The sequence below is a fragment of the Aotus nancymaae genome, unplaced genomic scaffold, assembly GCF_030222135.1.
Source record: "Aotus nancymaae isolate 86718 unplaced genomic scaffold, 86718_ANA_hifiasm-v0.15.2.pri h1tg000010l, whole genome shotgun sequence".
Taxonomy (NCBI): domain Eukaryota; kingdom Metazoa; phylum Chordata; class Mammalia; order Primates; family Aotidae; genus Aotus; species Aotus nancymaae.
The window spans coordinates 26,953,996-26,973,514 of NW_026988421.1; the positions used below are offsets into that span (position 1 = coordinate 26,953,996).

At 52.9% G+C, this 19,519-nt stretch overlaps 1 protein-coding gene across 5 annotated transcripts in view; it reads left to right on the forward strand.

Moving 5' to 3' along the window:
* SH3PXD2A (SH3 and PX domains 2A) overlaps nucleotides 1-19,519 on the forward strand; it is a 257,697-nt gene that overhangs the window by 173,068 nt on the left and 65,110 nt on the right. For 3 of the 5 annotated variants that reach the window (XR_010341754.1, XM_012439465.3, XM_012439467.3), the window contains exon 7: nucleotides 16,167-16,211. The exons of the other annotated variants lie outside the window; for them this stretch is intronic. Coding sequence is in view for 2 of the 3 variants with exons in the window: in XM_012439465.3 (XP_012294888.1) it covers nucleotides 16,167-16,211 (45 nt within the window). In the remaining variant the exon portion in view is untranslated. The remainder of the gene's footprint in view (nucleotides 1-16,166; nucleotides 16,212-19,519) is intronic. 5 annotated transcript variants of the gene reach the window in all.

Sequence of the window (19,519 nt, forward strand, 5' to 3'; positions counted from 1 at the left end):
TTTGTCAACAGGCAGACAGAGTTTGAACCCCAGGCTCTGCCATTTGTTATTGCCATTTTCATTATGGATAAATTAAGAAAGAAGGGGAGAAGTTGGTCTTTGAGTTGAGACATTTATTTCCATTCTGTGAGCCCCAGGAGGAGACAGGGCGTACACTCAGCCATTGCTGAGTATTGTGTTGAGTTAAAAGTGCGGACTCTGGGGCCAGAATGCCTGGTTTCACGACCTGGCTCTGCCCACCGTGAGTGATTGTGGGCAAACCCTTCTCTGTGCCTCATTTCTTCACCTGGAAAATGGGGGTAATAGGTCATTTTCATTGGGTTGAGGATTGAATGAAAGTTCATGAAGTGTTCACTCCAGCACTGTCCCTGGCCCGGAGGAAACACTAGGGGTGAAGCAGTTTTTACTACAAAGAGGCGGCGGCACAGGAGGGGCCCAGCTCAAACAGGAGAGAGCACTGGCTTCCGCTTTTGCCCTCTCTCAGGAGTGACTCCTCGATCAGACAGGGGAAGGCGGGCTGTGCACTGTCTCATCATTGCCAGGAGCCTCCCTGCAGCGACCTGGGTAGGTGGTCATTTTATAGACCAGGAAAGGGAAGTTAAGGAACTTGCCCAAGGTCAGCCAGACACAAGATTCTTTTTTTTTTTGATTTTTTTTTGGACTGAGTCTTGCTCTGTTACCCAGGCTGGAGCTTGTTCCCTTAGACAATCTTGGCTCACTGCAACCTCCACCTCCCGGGTTCAAGTGATTCTCCTGCCTCAGCCTCCCAAGTAGCGGGGATTACAGGCACCCGCTACCACACCCAGCTAATATTTGTATTTTTAGTAGAGACTGGGTTTTGCCATGTTGGCCAGGCTGGTCTTGAACTCCTGACCTCAGGTGATCTGCCCGCCTCAGCCTCCCAAAATGCTGAGGTTACAGGCGTGAGTCACCACGTCCGGCCAACATTGGCATTTTCCTTTCTGCTTCATGAAGGAACCCCTTTCTGTCCTTTCAGGCGCCTGCCACCACGCCCAGCTAATTTTTTGTATTTTTAGTAGAGATGGGGTTTCACCATGTTGGCCAGGCTAGTGTTGATCTTTTGACCTTGTGATCCACCCGCCTTGGCCTCCCAAAGTGCTGGGATTATAGGCGTGCGCCACTACGCCTGGCCCCAGTTTATTTATTTATGTATGAGACAGAGTCTCACCCTGTCACCCAGGCTAGAGTACAGTGACACGATCTTGATTTACTACAGCCTCCGACTCTCAATTCTCATACCTCAGTCTCCCAAGTAGCTGGGACTACAGGTGCCCACCACCATGCCCAGCTAATTTTTTTTTGTATTTTAGTAGAGACGGGGTTTCTCCATGTTATCCAGGGTGGTGTCGAACTCATTAACTCAGGCAATCTACCCACCTTGGCCTCCCAAAATGCTAGGATTATAGGTGTGAGCCACTGCTTCTAGCTTTAATTTATTTTTTATTACTGATTTATTTATTTATTTGGTAGAGACAGCCTATTGCCCTGGCTGGACTCGAACTCCAGGCTTCAAGTGATCCTCCTGCCTCAGCCTCCTGAAGTGTTGGGATTACAGGAGCGAGCCACCACACCTGGCCTGGCATGAGCTTGAGAAGTCTAAGGGAAGGAGAGGTGCCCATCATCCTGGCAGGAGTGAGGGTAGGGCAGGAGACGAGTCTGGAAAGGAAGTCATGGAGAGTGTATCATCAGCAAGACCTTTAAAAGCAATGTCCAAGGCTTTATTGTCCCCCTGAGCAACCTATCCTCAGTGAGAAAGGCCCTGGCCACTCAGAGAACATGGCCAAGATCTTCCTGCCACCCTCCAACAGCCCGTTCCAAAAGTGAGTGTATCTTTTGAAGGTGTTGGCTTCGGACACATCTTACCCGGGTTGGTGGGTTTTTTTTTGTTTGTTTGTTTTATTTTGTTTTGTTTTTGAGATGGAGTCTTGCTCTGTCGCCCAGGCTGGAGTGCAGTGGCACGATCTTGGCTCACTGCAACCTCTGCCTCCCAGGTTCAAGTGATTCTCTTGCCTCAGCCTCCTGAGTAGCTGGGATTACAAATGCACACCACCACGCCTGGATAATTTTTTTTTATTTTTAGTCGAGATGGAGTTTCACCATGTTGGCCACGCTGGTCTCGAACTCCTGACCTTGTGATCCACCCACCTTGGCCTCCCAAAGTGCTGGGATTACAGTCATGAGCCACTACGCCTGGCTTCCAGGCTGGTGTTTTTAAACAGTTTTTATTTTCATGGCTCTGGGTCCTCAGCCTGATTTTACCCTTGGAGTTCAAAGCCATCTAATTGGAAATGAAAGGAGCCTGATTGATTTGGCAACTCTGCGGCCAGCCCACGTGGCAGTGTTGCAATGGATAAAGTGAGTGCTGCTCACGTGTGTGTCTGCGCCACACTCCCTGGCCCGAGGTGGCTAAGCCCCACTGCTCTATTGGCCTGGACACACAGAGCGAGGCAGGGGTGGGGTCGGGGCGCGGCGAGCGTTCCCCAGATCCTGGAATCCCCGGAAGGAGACGGCTAGTCGGAAGCTAGTCAGAAGCCTCGATTCCCTCAGCCCTGCTTGCACAGCTGTCTCTGTCCCCTCACTCCTATCACCAGTTTCTCCTGCTGGGAAACTAGGAAGCTGGTCCAGAAGGGAACTGCATAGGCAAAGGTGAGCTGCAGAATCTTGAGTCTGCTCAATGAAATACAGATTCCCAGGGCCTGCCCAGACCTAATGAATCAGTATTCTGGGGTGGTGCCCAGGAATCTGCATTTTTTTCCATTTTATTAAAGAGATGGAGTTTCGCCATGTTGCCCAGGCTGGTCTCGAACTCCTGCACTCCTCAAGCAGTCCACCCACCTCAGTCTCCCAGATTGCTGCTGGATTATAGGTGTGAGCCTACCGCACCTGACTGACCTGAATTTGTGTGTGTGTGTGTGTGTGTGTGTGTGTGTGTGTGTCAGAGTCTCACTCTGTCACCCAGGCTGGAGTGTGGTAGTGCAATCTCGGCTCACTGCAACCTCTACCTCCAGGGTTCAAGTGATTCTCCTGCCTCAGCCTCCCAAGTAGCTGGGACTACAGATGCACACCATGACAACTGGCTAATTTTTGTATTTTTAGTAGACATGGGTTTCACCATGTTAGTCAGGCAGATCTTCCTGCCTTGGCTTCCCAAAGTGCTGGGATTATAGGCATGAGCCACTGCACCCAGCCAATCTGCAGTTTTGACAGGCTTCCCAGGGCTTCTGAAATCAAGCCAGGATTGCGTCTTGGATGGGTCACGCATGTGGGTTGATAGCCGTGTTCAGGGAAGACAGGCAGCGAGATGGCAGAGGATTGGCACCCCCAGGATGGATGGTGCTTGGATGGAACTGCTCTTCGAGGAACATTCAGTGGTCTCCTGAGATCTGAGATGGAAGGGTGGGCTACCAGGGCAGGAATAGGACACCTGTCAGAGGACGGGACTCCAAGCCTCTTACCCTTGAAACACCGTCCAGCATTCGGGGCCTTGGAGAATGACTATCTGAGGGGCCTACCCGGCCCTGACCTGAAGAGAGACGCAGTCTGGTCCCCCTTTCATTTCCACAAGGTTTTATTCCTGGGGGAGGAAACACCCAAATTGTGGTCCAGTAAAGAAATGTTTCCCACCGTGGCCCGTGGCCAGAAAGTCACTGATTCCTCGCTTCAGCGTTTGGTTTATAGACATGTGATAGAAGAGGCAACCTTTCCAGGGATGACGAAGCCGGTGGAAAAACAAAGACGTGGAGGAAATGTGCATCGCTTATTGTTTTAGCACCTTTTTCTAATCTAAAGTTACTTTGTTTAGAGACAGAAAAGTGGTGTGTGTAACTTAGTTGGCACGTGGCATTTTTAGAATTGGTTCATTTCGAAATGTGAAGGAAAAAAAAATTTTTTTCCAGAGTTTCCATAAAACTTGGAAGTTTACAGGAAAAACATGCTTTTCCCTGACTCTTCTTCCTGCTTTGCCCCCTGGATTTCATCATTGCCACGTGTGGCCCAAGCAGCAGACCCGAAGATGTATTTTGTTATTGTTAGAATGAAGTTTTGCACCAAGACAACTGGGTCACGTCAGAAAGTCCCTTTCCTTCCTTGTGCTCAGAAGGAAGAGTTCACTGGGTGTGGTGGCTCACAGCTCTAACCCCACCAGTTTGAGAATCAGAGGTGAGAGGATCCCTTGAGCCCAGGAGTTTGAAACCAGCCTGGGCAACCTAGTGAGACTCCCTTTCTTCAAAAAAAAAAAAAAAAAAAAAATTAGCCCAGTGTGGTGGCACAGGCCTATGGTCCCAGCTCTTCAGGATGATAAAGCAGAAGGATTGCTTGAGCCCTGGAGGGTAAAGCTGCAGTGAGCCGTGATTGTACCACTGCACTCCAGCCTGGGCAATAGAGCAAGACCCGGTCTCAAAATAAAAAACTAAAACATAAGAAAAGAAGGCAGAGCTGGCCACCTGTGACTGAGGCTGTCCTCAGCTCAGCCCTGGAGCACCTTAGACTCTTGGAGTGTTGGAACGGGGTCAGGTCTGGGTACGTAACTTCCCAGCTGGAGGATCAGATCCTTGCTTCACTAAGCAGTGATGACAGGCTGGTGATAACAGACCAAACTAAGACTGTATTTGTGTGTCGGCAATGCCCCTCACCTCCAGGGGATCTTGTAGATATGCAGATTTTAACCATCCTTCATTTCAGATCTGTCAGGGGTGGGACAAGTTCTTCTAAACTGTCAGCTCCTGCCATACACAGTCCTGTTGCCTGGTGGCTCTTAGTTGCTCATTTGCATTTGGCCACAGGGCTCTGGTCAGGGGACCTCCCCTCTCCCCGACCCTTCCTCCATGACTTGGCTCGTTTCTTCTGCTCTAAGCCTATGGCTCAGTGGACACTAGGCAGCTCTCTCCTGGGGTGCAGGGAAGGCACCCTTGAAGGCTGAGTAGATAGGAAGCAAGTTTCTGAATGGACGCTGGTACCAGACCTTCCTTCTGGGATGAGATGGCTCCCGTCAGACCTAAAGCTGGCTGCTCTGGCTCTGGCTGCCTTCTGTGTTTGTCTGCTATACATCTGACAGGTCTTGCAGTGGACCCTCAATGATACCAAAATGGATATAGTGAGGTGCTTGTCCTCAGAGGACTCCTGGCCAGATGGGGGAGGTGGGCAAGGAAACACAGTTTTAAAGCAGTGTCACAAGTGCTGCATGGGGCTGGGGCCACACCACGTAGGGGTCTCTGAGCAAGGCACACAGACCTGCCGCAGCTGCCAAGCCTCATTTGCTGAGCTTTCTCAATGGGTCAGCCAGGTGGAGAGGGCAGCAGCTGTCCAGAGGACATCTGTTCAGTGGCAGCAGCCACTGTCCCCATGAGCCACATCTTCCACGTGAAGTGTCTCTTTCGTAAGCCTGGAGCACCTACTGTGTGGTTCTGTTTCAGAGACGCTATTGCAGATTGCTGCTTGTTCAGTAAAATTATTGAAGTTTAAAAAGTTGTAATTACTTTAGGAGGCCGAGGCGGGTGGATCACGAGGTCAAGAGATTGAGACCATCCTGGTCAACATGGTGAAACCCCGTCTCTACTAAAAATACAAAAAATTAGCTGGGCACGGTGGCGCGTGCCTGTAATCCCAGCTACTCAGGAGGCTGAGGCAGGAGAATTGCCTGAACCCAGGAGGCGGAGGTTGCGGTGAGCCGAGATCGTGCCATTGCACTCCAGCCTGGGTAACAAGAGCGAAACTCCATCTCAAAAAAAAAAAGAAAGTTGTAATTAATACATGTGCCTGAGTTGGAAAGAACGTGCCCCACCTCCCACCGAGCTACCTCCCACCATTTCCTTATTGTTAGGAAGAATCCTGCAGTTACCTGGGAGACAGAGGAGGGCCTGAATCTTGTGATTCCAGGACCGCTGTCCCGCAGCCAGGTTCCCGACACTAGGAAATGCCCGTTAAATATCCTCCATCAGGGAAGGAATATCCCTCCAGTGGCAACTCCTGAGAGGCTGATGATTGACCGGGATTGACAGGACAGAGAGAGAGCAGCCCTTTCTCATCGCGGGTCAAGACCAGTGAGGCCCAGAGAAGCCTTCCCACGCTGGGACAGGCGACCAGGGCCAGGGCTGAGCATCCGAGCACCAGGTCTCCTTCCTGACTTCTCCCTCTCTGGAAGCTTATCATTAGCCAGAGCCACTGAGCTATGCCGCTGAAGGGTTAACTCGGGACTCCCCAGAGAGCCACACACTCCCAACCCTCCCATCTTCCAGGCCCTCTCAGCTGTGGCTTTCTGGGCATAGCTGGGTCACGTGAGAGCCAGATGTGGGGATTTCCCAAGCAGTGGTGTGTGCGCACGCACTGCGTGTATGCACAGCTCTGTTTACGTGGCATCTCAGCACTCGGGATTGGTCCAGACCCAGGCAGAGCAGGGGAGGGATGGGGTAACAAGAGGCTCAGGGGCTCCCAGCAAACACCATGTGGGGGCTGTGCCAAGCCCCGCCGAGCCCCCCGAGCCCTGCGAGCCCTGCTACCCCTAGGTATTACAAATGAGCGAGTTGTTCCTGCTTGGACTCCTGATTAATGTAGCGTCCATCCTGCCAGAAGACTATACTGGTTAGGGATAATTTTTCTAAAAATCTCTTTGAAGGGCGTTGAAGCAGATGCTGGGAGCCTACAGCCCTTCAGGGTGTTCTGCAGGCTTGGAGGTCTACATGGAAGCCACTGTGCCCGGCACAAGCCAGGCCTGTATGCCTGTATGTGGTTCTGGAGGCCAAGCCTGGACTAGAGAGAGCAGAGCTCTGGGTGCCAAGAGGATCCTGGGGCAGTGGGGGAGCTGGGCCTTGGCTTTCCATGAACCATTGGGCTTGAGAGCAGTGAGTATTCATCTTTCCATCAGCCACTGAGGGGTAATTGATCACCTCCTGCATTCAGGGTGTCGTGGGGGTGCTGGCAGGGCTAAGGCCTTGAAGGAACTAAAGGTCTGATTGAAGAGACTCATAACAAATCTTTATTAAGCACCTACTATGTGCTATGTGCTTGCTGGGACTACAGCCCTAACCAGACATTTGGAGCCAGTGGAAACACTCAGTGAACAAAGATCCTGCCCAGGGCTTGATCAGGGAGACCAGCAAACCTTGAAAAGTAGATGTCCTCAACCTCAGTCTAGGAATGAACTCTCTCCTCCTGCCCCTGACCCCCCATCCCCACCCTTATCTTACACCAGTGGATGGCAGCGTCCAGCCAGATGTCCCTGAGGCTCAGTGAGCCCTACCCCAGAGGTGGGTCCAGTTACACCTTCAAGGCCTCCAGGACTCAGTCCTGCTGTCTCCTGCCTCAGGCCTTCCCGGACCCAGCCTGTCTCCCCAAACCTACTTGACTCCTGAAGCAGACAGGAACACCAGGGGTCGGGGGGAGGGGGAGTGTCTGTGGTTGTGTGTCTGATGCTTTAAGACAGAGGGTGGAGAGCCAGATGGTCTCAACCAGGGGCCGCTGATGCTCACGAAATAGTTGGCGGTTGATTCATTGATAATCTGATAGCAAGAGTCCAGTCTGGAGGGAAGGAGACATTCCACGTGTTGTTGTCCTGGGAGAGGAATGTCTTTCCTGAGTCCATGGCTGTTGACTCCATCACTCACTCTCGGCTCTCAGGGAGGCTGAGCCAGGGAGGAGGCGGATTGAGAGACTGGGGGCTGGAGACGGGCGGCTGCTGACTTCATCCCACTCCGCCGGCCCGCTCTCTGCTCCTTCTCTGTGTGAACGCAGATACTGGCTTTGGCTCCGGCTTCTGGGGGAGCTGGTGGGTGGGGGAATGGGAGGGAGGATCTCCCAGTAAGTGGGGGAGGACCACCAAGGCAGGCCACCCCTGGGAGGGGGATGGCTAGGATCCTGGAACTCAGAACAAACTTGAATTTGCCTCTCCTCTGCACACAGATGCCCTGGGGTGGGGAGAGGTGAGAACCTGGGAACTGAGGGGGAGGCCGCAACCCAAGGGTCTGCCGTGGGCTGGGCAGCAGCTGCTGGGAGCAGAGAGACTCAGAACCTGCCAGCCTCCCTGGCCAGCACCCCTCTGTCCACCCACGGCACCTCTCACTGACCCAGCACCTATCTTTAGCCGGGAAGCTTCGGGTCTTCCCAGCAGGGTGGAGGGAGGTGGCAGGACTACCTGCTACTCCCGGCCGGGGCAGCACCTCTAGGCAGCTGCAGTGCCCCCAGGGGTGTGTGTCCTTGGCTTCTCCATCCCTACCCACTTAGGCTGGGCTGACCCTTCTGGTGCCAGGCCTGGCCTAGGCAGGCACCCTTGGACTTAGTCCCTAAGAGGCTGTGGAGGGTCTCCAGGCCCAGCCCCCACTGCACCCCATCCCACCCCATCCCCTGCCTGAGCAGGGAAACTGCTCCCTGACTGCATAACCCAGGGCCAGAGGGTCGATAGTGCATTCCTGCCCTGGGCTGGGCTGCCCCCACATGTGTTCAGGATTCCAGGGAACGAGGCAAGCCCTTTCTTGCTGAGAGCAAAAGGAGTCGGAATATGGCTACATTTACAAAGAGCAGCAGAAATAAACAAAGCCTTGGCCAGTGGCCGGGGAGGATTCAGAAAACGACATCCCCCATGAGGACCCTTTGTTCCCCATTCCCGGCCAGCCTGCCTGGGCTTAAGTCTGATGCCATCACTTCTTGCTGTGGGGACTTGGGAAAGAACCCTAACTTTTCTGAGCCTCACTTTCCTCCTCTGTAAATTACAGACTGCTGGAAAGATTAAGCACGAAAATGCTCATAAACGTTTAGCAAAGCACCTAGCACGAATGTTGAGTGAACACTGGTATGATGCTTCTAGCTCCAGCCCTACTACTTATTTGCCGTGTGATCCTAGGCAAGTCTCTTCTCCTCTCTGGTTCTGAGTCCCTCAATAGTCCTTCCAGCCTGTGGGCACCACCAAGAGGCCAAAGATGTAGCAGAGAGAGCGGACCTGGAGATAAACAATGGCCTGGCTTTCCAGGCCATTGGGATTTGCTTTCTGCCTTTAAGAAGATTTCCACCAGAAATTTAGCTCTACTACATTTCTTCTTCTTCTCCTCCTCCTCCTCCTCCTCCTCCTTCTTCTTCTTCTTCCTCTTCTTCTTCCTTTTCTTCTTCTTCTTCTTCTTCTTTTTTTGAGACGGAGTTTCGCTCTTGTTACCCAGGCTGGAGTGCAATGGCGCGATCTCGGCTCACCGCAACCTCTGCCTCCTGGGTTCAAGCAATTCTCCTGCCTCAGCCTCCTGAGTAGCTGGGATTACAGGCACGCGCCACCGTGCCCAGCTAATTTTTTGTATTTTTTTTTTTTTTTTTAGTAGAGACGGGGTTTCACCGTGTTGACCAGGATGGTCTCGATCTCTTGACCTCGTGATCCACCCGCCTCGGCCTCCCAAAATGCTGGGATTACAGGCGTGAGCCACCACGCCCGGCCTTCTTCTTCTTCCTATTCTTCTTCTTCTCCCTTCTTCTTCTTCTTCTTCTTCCTCCTCCTCCTCCTCCTTCTTCTCCTCCTTCTTCTTCTTCTTTTACCTCTAAAACCTCACATAGGAAGAACTAGATTTCTTCTTGAGTACTTCTGTTTATTTAGCTCAGTGGCCCCAAACCCTCAGGCCTTGGGCACAGCCAGCTACGTAATTTGCAGGATCCATTTGCAAAATGAAAATGAAGACTCTCTCATTCGTAAATTATTGATGAAACCCCTGACAGAAGAGCATTGAATCAGCTGCAGGGACCCTTCTAAACCTGGGACCCTAGGCCACGGCCCAGATCACACCTCCATGAAACCAGCTCTGCCTTGGAGGCTCTGAGTGTAAGGGGCAGGCCTGGGGTCCAAGCTGCTGCAATGGCAGCATTCACCCCTCGCTCTCCAGTGCAAGTGCACTCTTTTTCATACCATGAGTATCTCTGACTAGCTGGCTGCTGGTTACCCTGGAACAAGCTTTTGTAGAGTTGCCCATTTCAGAAGCAGCTCACACACCGAACAACTGCCTCCAGTCCAGACTTCCACCCAGGTGTGGTTGGATTGGAAGTCAAACTTGCACGATTTGTTTCTGTCAAAAATTGGTGCCATGTTTTTTTGTTATGTTTTTTTGTTTTGTTCTTTTCAAGACGGAGTCTTGCTCTGTCACCCAGGCTGGAGTGCAGTGGCACAATCTTGGCTCGCTGCAACCTCTGCCTCCTGAGTTCAAGCGATTTTCCTGCCTCAGCCTCCTAAGTAGCTGGGACTACAGGCACACACCACCACGCCTGGCTAATTTTTGTATTTTTAGTAGAGATGGGGTTTCACCATGTTGGCCAGACTGGTCTCGACCTCCTGCCCTTGTGATCTGCCTGTGTCAGCCTCCCAAAGCGCTAGGATTACAGGGGTGAGCCACCGCGCCCAGCCTGTTTGATGTTTTTTAAGAATTCCGAATTGGCCATCCGTGTTTTTCCCAGATGACACTGTTGCACCTCAGTTTCTGCTGCTCTGAGCATGACCACCACCTGCTCCAGGTCCTCTAAAGTGAGTATCACATAGGCCAAACTCCTTTGTAAAGGACTGATCACCCTGTTGGGCTGTCGTCAAGATGTGAGTTGCTGTGTGCCTATACGGTACAGTGCCTGCAGCGAGGAGGTGCCCCATCATTGTAACAATGACAATTACTGTTGTAATTACAATTGTAACAATGACAATTACTGTTACTATTGAGTAATAGGACTGGCGGCTCTTAGGCCTTAATTAACTGATGGCCTGAAAGTGGTGGCTGAATTTCCTGTGGAGTCTGCAGGAAACCTAAGAAATCTAGCCCGGAGCAAAGTTGAGTGGTACTGGAGAGAAAAGGCTAGACTGTAGCAGCTATTTAGAAACCAATTCAGAGCTGCAGTGAAGTAAGAACAGTAGGACGCACAGAGAGGGAGAGGGCTTGAGTGCTCCAGTGTGTAGAGTTACTGAAGGATGGAAGGGCATGGAGAAGACGGGGAGGTGTTCGTTCCATCGGGCCCCTCCCCTCCCCAGAGCCCAGGGTGGGGCTGTGGAAAGAAACTGGCAAGGCTGGTGACCCTGCCCTGGCCCCCTGAGCCTGTGGTTCTCTTTCATTCTCCGTGGAGTTTGCGCTGTTGGCTGTACTCATTCCGGTCTCTCCCACCTGGGCGTGTGGCCCACTCTGGATTTATTAGTTTGGATGGATGGAACTTGCTTTACACCAGGGAAGCATTCCTGGAAACATGGTTTGAGACTAGATTTGGATAAATTCAACCCAATTCTCACTGCTCTCACTACTCAAGGCTGAAAGAAGCCTTACTATGAATCTATAAGGCCCCTTTCTTTATTAATTTATGCTTTTATTTATTTTGAAACAGGGTCTCACTCTGTTGCCCAGGCTGGATTGTAGTGGCATGATCATACCTCACTGCAGCCTCGACCTCCCTGGGCTCAAGCAATCCTCCCACTTCAGCCCCCAGAGTAGCTGGGACCACAGGCATGCACCACCATACCTGGCTAAATTTTTATTTTTGTAGAGATGGGGTCTCACTATGTTGCCCAGGCTGTTCTCCAACTCCTGGGCTCAAGCAGTCCTCCCACCTTGGTCTCCCAAAGTGCTAGGATTATATATGTGAGCCACCTTTATTATTATTATTATTTTTAAGACCAGTCGAATGCAGTAGTGAGACGGGGAGAAATAGTAGAACCAGGAGTTTGACCTGTAACTGATGGTGAACAGTTGAGATACCATCTTCAGAGCAGCCAAGGACCCTCTCCTAACCTAGGCCTATTCAGGTGTTCCTATGAAGTCCTTGGGTGTATGTGTGCTGGGTGGCAGTGGGGTGTGTCCTTAAAGTCAGGGGCACCTGCAGTATTGTTCTTTGGTTTCTCAGTATCATCTGGGCCTGTCAAGAATCAGCTTCAGCATCTGAGTGCCCTTGGGTGCCTGTATTTGGCCGGAATCTTCAGGCCCCTGGTTTTCCCCTGGCCTGGCTCCTTGCTGGTATTGCGAGCAATGCCAGGAGGTACAGCCATGGCAGGGACATGAACGCTATGGGCTGTATGAGGGAGGGACCCTTGCCCCGTGCCTGCCATTTCCCAGGAGCCTGCTGCTTTGCTTTCAGCTCTGCCCCTACCACTTACTCCTCTTCGTGTCCAAAGGCCTAATTCCCAGCCCTCCAAACAAAACCTTTCCTAGACATTAGGCCATTTCAGTCTTAACCCTGCAAAGAAGGCAAGGCAGGTGTTTTTTCCCCATTGACAAAAGAAGGAAAAGAGGTTTGGAGATTTGCCAGCTATCCCAGAGTCAGCAAGCTAAGTGGCAAAGCCAACGCAAGAACCAAGGTTGCTTTTATTCTTGCTCCAGATCTCTGTGCTCTGTGCCTCCTGAATCATCTGCTATTCTGGACTGGAGTTGCCTCAATTGAGCCTGCATTCAAGTGGTTTTCCCAGGAAGTGCAGGCTATTTCTCTGGAAAGATTCATTTCCGCTGTGGTGCACTTGTGTTAAGGAGACTACCAGTTTTCTGCTGTGAAGGTCTAGAACATCAGACAACTGCCTCAGGGCAGGCTGTCAGACAGGGGCAGTAGGCCTAAATGCTTAACTCTACAGATGTGAGCGTTGAGGCCTGGACTATTTATTTAGTTAGTTACTGAGACAGTCTTGCTCTGTCGCCCAGGCTGGAGTGCAGTGGCACGATCTTGGCTCACTGCAACCTCCGCCTCCTGGGTTAAAGTAATTCTCATGCCTCAGCCTTCTGAGTAGCTGGGATTACAGGTGCTCACCACCATGCCCAGCCAATTTTTGTGTTTTTAGTAGAGATGGGGTTTCGCTATGTTGGCCAGGCTGGTCTTGAACTCCTGACCTCCAGTGATCTGCCCACCTTGGCCTCCCAAAGTGCTGGGATTACAGAGTGAACCACCACGCCCGGCCGAAGCCCAGAGTATTTAAGCCACTTGCCCAAGACCACACAGTGCGTTCTCAGAAGAGCCATGGTGCAGGTTTCCAGTCTGATACCCTTCACTTTCCGGCAGGCCCGGGACCCTGCTCTGTAGGGCCCTTGGTTCTGGGTCACCAGAGGAGAGGGAAGTAGAGACGGGGAAGGCAGGAAGCAGTTGGTTCATGTCAGTCACAGCTGCTCACTTGGCTTTGCCCCCCTCTGCTCCTTCAACCCCGTCTCTCTGTCTCTCCAACTCTGCATCTTCCCAGCCCTTAGCCGACAGCCTTGTCTGCCTTCTGGCTGGAGGGCCAGGGTCTGTGAGCCAGGGGCTCTCTCCTCTGTTCGTTGTAATGAGGGAGAAGGGATCCTTCCCACCCCTCAAGAACTTGCTAGGGTGGGCTAGACAGAAGGGGGGACTTTGAGTGGGAACAGCAGAACTGGATTAATTCCACAGGTCAGGGGACTGGGAACTAAATCATGTTTTACAGAGAGGTTTCTTTTTAGAAAGTCAGGCTTACTTCTGGTCTGCTTCCCATTTTCCTTTAGGGAGAGATATGGGAAGGGCTGCTTATGGGGGTGAAGGGGACAGGCATGAGCTCTGGTTGTCTGCCCACAGGCCACGTCCTGCCCCGGCTTGTGGTTTTATAAATAAAGTTTTATTGGAACACAGCCCACTCATTGTTTGATGTATTGCCTGTGGCTGCTTTTGTATTATAAGAATAGAGTTGAGTAGTCTCAACAGAGACCATATGGCCCCCAAAGCCTACCGTGTTTATTCTCTGGCCCTTTGCAAGCACCGTCAAGCAGAACAGGTCTTCTTGGGTTCTCCAGGCTCAAGCCAAACACCTTTCCTTGGGTCACTGAGAGAGGTTAGTGCTTCTCAGGTTTCCTTATGAAGAACCCAAAAGAACCCAAAGTAGACCAGTGCTCAAGCGAACTGCAGTGGAGAGAGGGCCAGATGGGGCTGGGGCGGGCCTGGTGCTAGGCCCGCTCAGGGGCATCTCAGGGCCTTGCAGCGGGCAGCCCACTTGGTCACGTCTCTGGGGTACAGCAGCAGGGCGTTGGAACTTCAGCAAGATGTGGGCACCAGGCAGCAACACCCACATTCTGAACTCAGCCCTCCTTGGCCACACCAGCTGAAATCCTCATGGCCCTTGGCGTGTCTACCTTGTCTCAGCCCTCTCCGGGCTGGAAAGCTGCTCCAGCATTGCTCCTGCTCCCCAAGGCGGCTGCTGACTGCTGAACCTGGGGAGGGGGGTCTCACCTCCGATTTTGCCCTGTTTGTCTCTGGGTGAGGTCCCCAGGAGTCCCTCTCCCTTCCATTCCAGATGGCCCGGGGTCTGAGAGTGACTGTGGGGCAGTATGTCTAACAGGGTGCCTGCTTTTTCTTGGTGCATCCAGTATCGAACACCGTCTAGTTCTTGTCCTTGCAGCTCGGGGCACGATTTTCTTAGTGTCCCCAGAGCTGATTAAACCCAGGGAGGCAGGCTCATGCTAACTACGCTCATGGGAGTTACTGCCAGTGGCAGCTAACCATCACTGAGCACTGACTACGTAGTAGGCACTGCACTGGGCACTATTACATTTTATCTAATTTAATCCTCACAGCAACCCAGAAGGTAACTATATCACATCATCCAGATTTTTACAAGTTCAGGAACAGGCTCAGAGAGGGTAAGTCACTTCTTCAAAGGAGCAGAGCCTAGATTTGAACCCAGGCAGTCAGACCCCAGAGGCCTTGCTAGCACTCTGCTAATTTACAGTGAGAACTGGAAGGGGGTTGGGCTTCCCGGTTCTACACTGGGAGCCAACCTGCATTTGGAAGGTGGCTTGCTGAGACAGGGAAAGAGTCAGGTGCTTAAAGTAGGGAGCAGCATCAAGTTCTGATCAGCTGAGGTGTGTGTCCCTGCAAGAGAGGGACACTGCTGTACTAGCTGTGTGACCTTGGGCAAGTTATTTAACCTCTCTGGTTCAGCTTCTTCATCTGCAAAATGGAGAGGATACTAGTACCCATCCTTGTAGGTTTGTTGGGAAAAATAATGAGTTACTATATGCAGAGTGCTCAGCAGGACGCTTGGCAGAGGGGAAATGCTGTCTAAGTGTTTGCTATTTATCAGTACTCTCTGGATTGGTCAGGCTGCTCTCCTGGCAAGCGCCTGGTAGGCAGGGCGAGGTTTTGTCTCTCAGACCTGCAGTTCAGCGTTGCCTTGTAATTGTCCCCACTGCAGCCAGTGCTCTGTTCCTTTGGAGGTGACGAGCAGCCTAGCAGAGAAAGCAGCAGCCTGGGGATGCCACCAGACCTGTTTCTATGTCTGAGAGTCCTCCCCTGTAAAATGGGGCTAAAAATGCCTACCCACATGACGGGATTGCCGTGGGGGCGAAATGAGTCACTGTAGTTCAACTGCACCAATGCTCTTGACAAGATGGCCCTCTTCTCTTCTATTCTACAAATGCGCAAACCATTGATTAGACTGAGAGCTTTCTGCCTCATTCAGATGTTAATGGTATCACATCTCAATCATATGTTCTCTATGCTGCTTTGAGTTTGCTCCTTCCTCTTAGCAGGAGGACAACTCTAAATCCCATTTCACAGGTGAGGAAACTGAGGCCCAGATTGGAGACCACTGTGAGCCTGGAGTAGAACCCTCATCTCTTCTGGTCACTCAAGGTCCCTGTCCTTCCTCGTTGGGGTTGGGGAACGAGACTCTAAAATGATGCTCCCTTCTGCTCTGCTGGGGCCGATCTGTCTTCCTCGATGGGTGGGGCTGCAGTAAGGGCTGGATGACACATCAGGGTCCAGTGGGTGTGGTGCCCCCAGGCCTAGAGATGGGCCCTGGGTGCTCCAACCCTGACATTTGAGGTTCTGGGTCCAGGCCACTGAGCCCGCTGGCCTTTAAGGATCCTTGGAACCACCAGGCCCTGTGGGATCGAGCCACCCACATGGCCAGAGAGGAAGGGTCAGGCTGCCTTGTGATAACCACGGGCCCTGTTCCAAGGAGGATTGTGTAGGATTCTCTGTGCTCCAGAGGAGCCCTGCGTTTCGGCAGACACCTCATTATCCCTGTCCCAGCCGGCTGTGTCCCAGCGCCTCTCTAATCACACAGGCCCCCGCCCAACAGCCAGCCCAGGGCCAGGAAATCACTCCCCTCCCTCCTCCGCCTTCCGCCTGCTGCGGAGGCTGCAGCCACTCACCGTGGATCTCCTGCCTGCCTAACAGTTCTCTCTCTGGTTCTCCTCTCCTGCTGCCGCTTGCTCTCGGGGACTCTGAAGTGTGGCTGTCCAGCTGGGCTGAGTCACCCAAGAAGGACGTGACAGGTACTGCCGAGCGTGCGTGCATGCGTGTGAGCATGTGTCCCAGGCCGGTGTGCACGGGAGCCGGTGCCTGCAGGCCCTCCGCATGCTTCCCTGTGATGTCCAGCAGCTGTCTGCCAGCATGGCAGGGGGTCTGCCACTTGCTCTGCCCTCTGCCTCCTCAAATGTGGGGCCCTTTGCTGAGCAGCTGAGCAATGACCACGTAGCTCAGCACGTAAGCACATGTGCTCTGGATGAAGGGCGTGTGGGTTTGAATCCCAGCTCTGCCACGTCCTGGCTGTACTGCCTTGGGTGGGGTGCGTAACCTCCTAAGGAAAAGCCATCCCACCTCGTGGGGAGCCTGGCACACAGAAAGTGCTTAGGCACTGGTGGGGCTTTTGCCATCTTCAGCCTTATCTCAGTTGGCCTTCCCAGTAAGAGAGCCCAGCCAATGATGGTTCATCTCACTTTAGGCAGGTAAACTGAGGCAGAGAGCAGAGGGCCCTGACACCCAAGCTTGGTTTCCAGTGATCTCACTGGGGAGCTGGAGGTTTGGGGCAGGGGGTGGGGTAATTCTGTGACTGACTGAGGGTGGGTCACAGCCCCCATGCCCAGCAATCCAGAGCTGGGCCTGCCTGGCCAAGATGGCCCTCAGGGACTAGGGCCTTGCCCTGTGTCTGGGAGGAGCTGGGCAGAGGTCAGGGACTTGCCTTCAGCCTTTGGTCTTATGGGACCATGGCAGAGAAACCCAGATAGCTGGGTTCTCAGCTCCTGAATGGAGATGGTCAGAGGAGGGATGGAATTTCCAGAAGGGTCTTCTTTGGAGCCCCTCCATTTCTGAGACTGTTACACACTCTGACCCTCCAGCTCCAAACCTGAGAGCAGAGGTTCAGGCTGGGAAAACTGGGGACAAAACAGAAGGATGGGAGCTGAGGGGGGCAGTGGGGCTGAGCCAGCCCCAGGGTTTAGAGCCCAGAGCTCAGCCCCTCCTGCCGCAGCTGTGGGCGGGGCATGGGAGGTGAATGTGTTGGGAGGAGTCCAGAGGTGGAGAGAAGGCAGTGGGTCGGAGGGCGTTGCAATGGTCCTTTGGAGTTTCCTGTGACGTCGGCCTGGGCCTGAGCTAATCACTGGGCTCCTGTCCCTTTTTCCCCTCTCCACACGCCAGTGAGCCAGAGCCCACTTGGCCCACAGCAATACATTTTATTCACCAAACGTATAGCTGAGGGGCCGGCAGTCCCAGTCCGGCCTGGGAGGAACCAGTTGTAAGGGACTAGAGGGACTTTTGTAGGATGCCCAGAGTTGGGGAGTTGTGGGGAGCCTGGAATAGAAGCCAGCACAGGGCCTTACTAGTTCTGTGTCCCTGGGGAGGACACTTAACCACGTTTCAATATGAACCCAGCTGTTTGGAGCGAGAGGCCTGGGGAGGCAGTAGGGGCTGGGGGGAAACCCAGCCAGACTGGGAGTCCAGGGCTGGAGTCTCTCTGGGCCTTGGTTTCTCCATCTGGAGTGTTGGAGGGTTCTTTGAGATATGAGGCAGGAAACGCAGAAGTAAGGGCTGATGCTCGAGACCCTTGTAGATCAGGAGCCTCAGGTTGCTTAGCCTGGCACTCCCCACCCCCCAGGCATTCCCCACCCTTCTCTTGGCACCTGTAGCCCTGGCACCGAGCTGCCTCCTGGTTCTGAAGGAACCAACACCTTTGCTGTTCCCCAGGTCTCCCATTCCCTGTGTTTGCTTTAAAATGACCATCTATGGTTTCCACAGGACTTGAAGCCCTGTCACTCCATTCCATGCTCAGAACAATTCCCATGAGGTTGGAACTGCTATTGTTCCTGTTTCCAGATGAAACTGAAGCTCAAGAGAGGTTACATGTCCTCCCCAGGGTCTCAGAGCTAGTAAGGGCAAAGCAGGACTGGACCTCAGACCTTTAGGTTAGAATTCTTAGCATTTCCATCGTGAATTTCAGGTAATTACTATGTCCCACGTCATGTCCTGTGGCACCAGTCCTGGGGCATTGAGAGACTCTTTTTCAAGGCACATGGTTTGGTTGGGGAGCAATGCCCAGCATGAAATCCAGGAGGGAACAGAAGAGAGGGAACAGTGATCGGGAGCCTCCTGGAGGGCAGAGATGCTTGGGGAGAATTGGGATTGGTAGAGAGAAGGGAAAGCATTCCAGCAGGGGGCAGCAGCGAGAGCAAAGGCTTGGAAAGTAAGCTGCATGGAGCCGTGGTGTTGGGTGTTGGCGCCTAGTGGGTGCTTGATACATGTGTGTTGAATCATAAATGTTGTAAGGAATGGTGGCGTGGGGGATGGGGATCAAGGAACTCAGGGAGCTCAGATTGGCAAGAAAGACTGAACTTGGATTTGGCCTTTATTCTATAGGCAGCAGGGAGCCATGGAAGGCATTGGAGCATGGGACTGACTTGGCAAAAGCCTAGTTGAGAATTTCAGTTGGCAGCCAGGGTCCCATCCAGGTGGTAGCTGGAGGAATGCAGATGTGAGGCAAGGTGGGGCAGGGGTCCAGGGGACTCCCAGGGCCCCAGCAAGTCCAGCCAGGGGCTCTGTAATAAAGGCACAAGGGTCTACCCCTGGATGAGACTCATGCAAAGACCCCTTACAACCTAGGAGAGGCTCTGCTGTTTAGAAGAGGTACACCCCTTCTCCATGCTCCTGCCAAGCAAGCCTCATCTAAAGACACCAGGCTCCCTCCCCACTCAGGCCAACTCCTCCAGCCCCTAGTTCTGCAGGCCTTGGCTGGGAGGGGATCCAGAGTGGCCTATGTGGGATGACATCACCGCCCACCGCCTGCCTGGCCTGCAAGTGGTTTCTCATCTGGATACCTGCTCGCAGCTCCTGCCCGCCCAGCTGCCCTGGCCAGGGAACACCCTAAGAGGCAGCTGCCAGAGGGAAGAGCTGAGAGCTGCCTGCACGGGGGGAGGGGAGGGCAGCCAGAAAGACAGAGTGTCCATGTGTCCATCCCACAGCTTTTTGGAGTAGCTCCTGAGAGGAGTCGTAGCCTGTCTGTGCCTTCCAATGCCTAGAGAATGTTTCCTTAACTTTTCTACCTGTGTCCCAGAAAGTCAGCCTTCAGGAAGCTCAGGCCAATTTTCCAGGAAGGTGGTGGGGGAAGGGGTGTGGGGGTGTGGGGTTAAACCTTGCCTCAGATTTTCTTGGCTTAAACTAAAATGAGCTGATGTCTGTCCACTCCTCAGCACCTCCTGCTCATCCTCCAAACATCTGACCACAAAGCTGGGGCTCCTTGTTCCCCCTTACCTCAGTTTCCCCATCTCTCCTTTCTCCCTTTGAGTTTGGCTTTCTCATTTTCCCATATTTC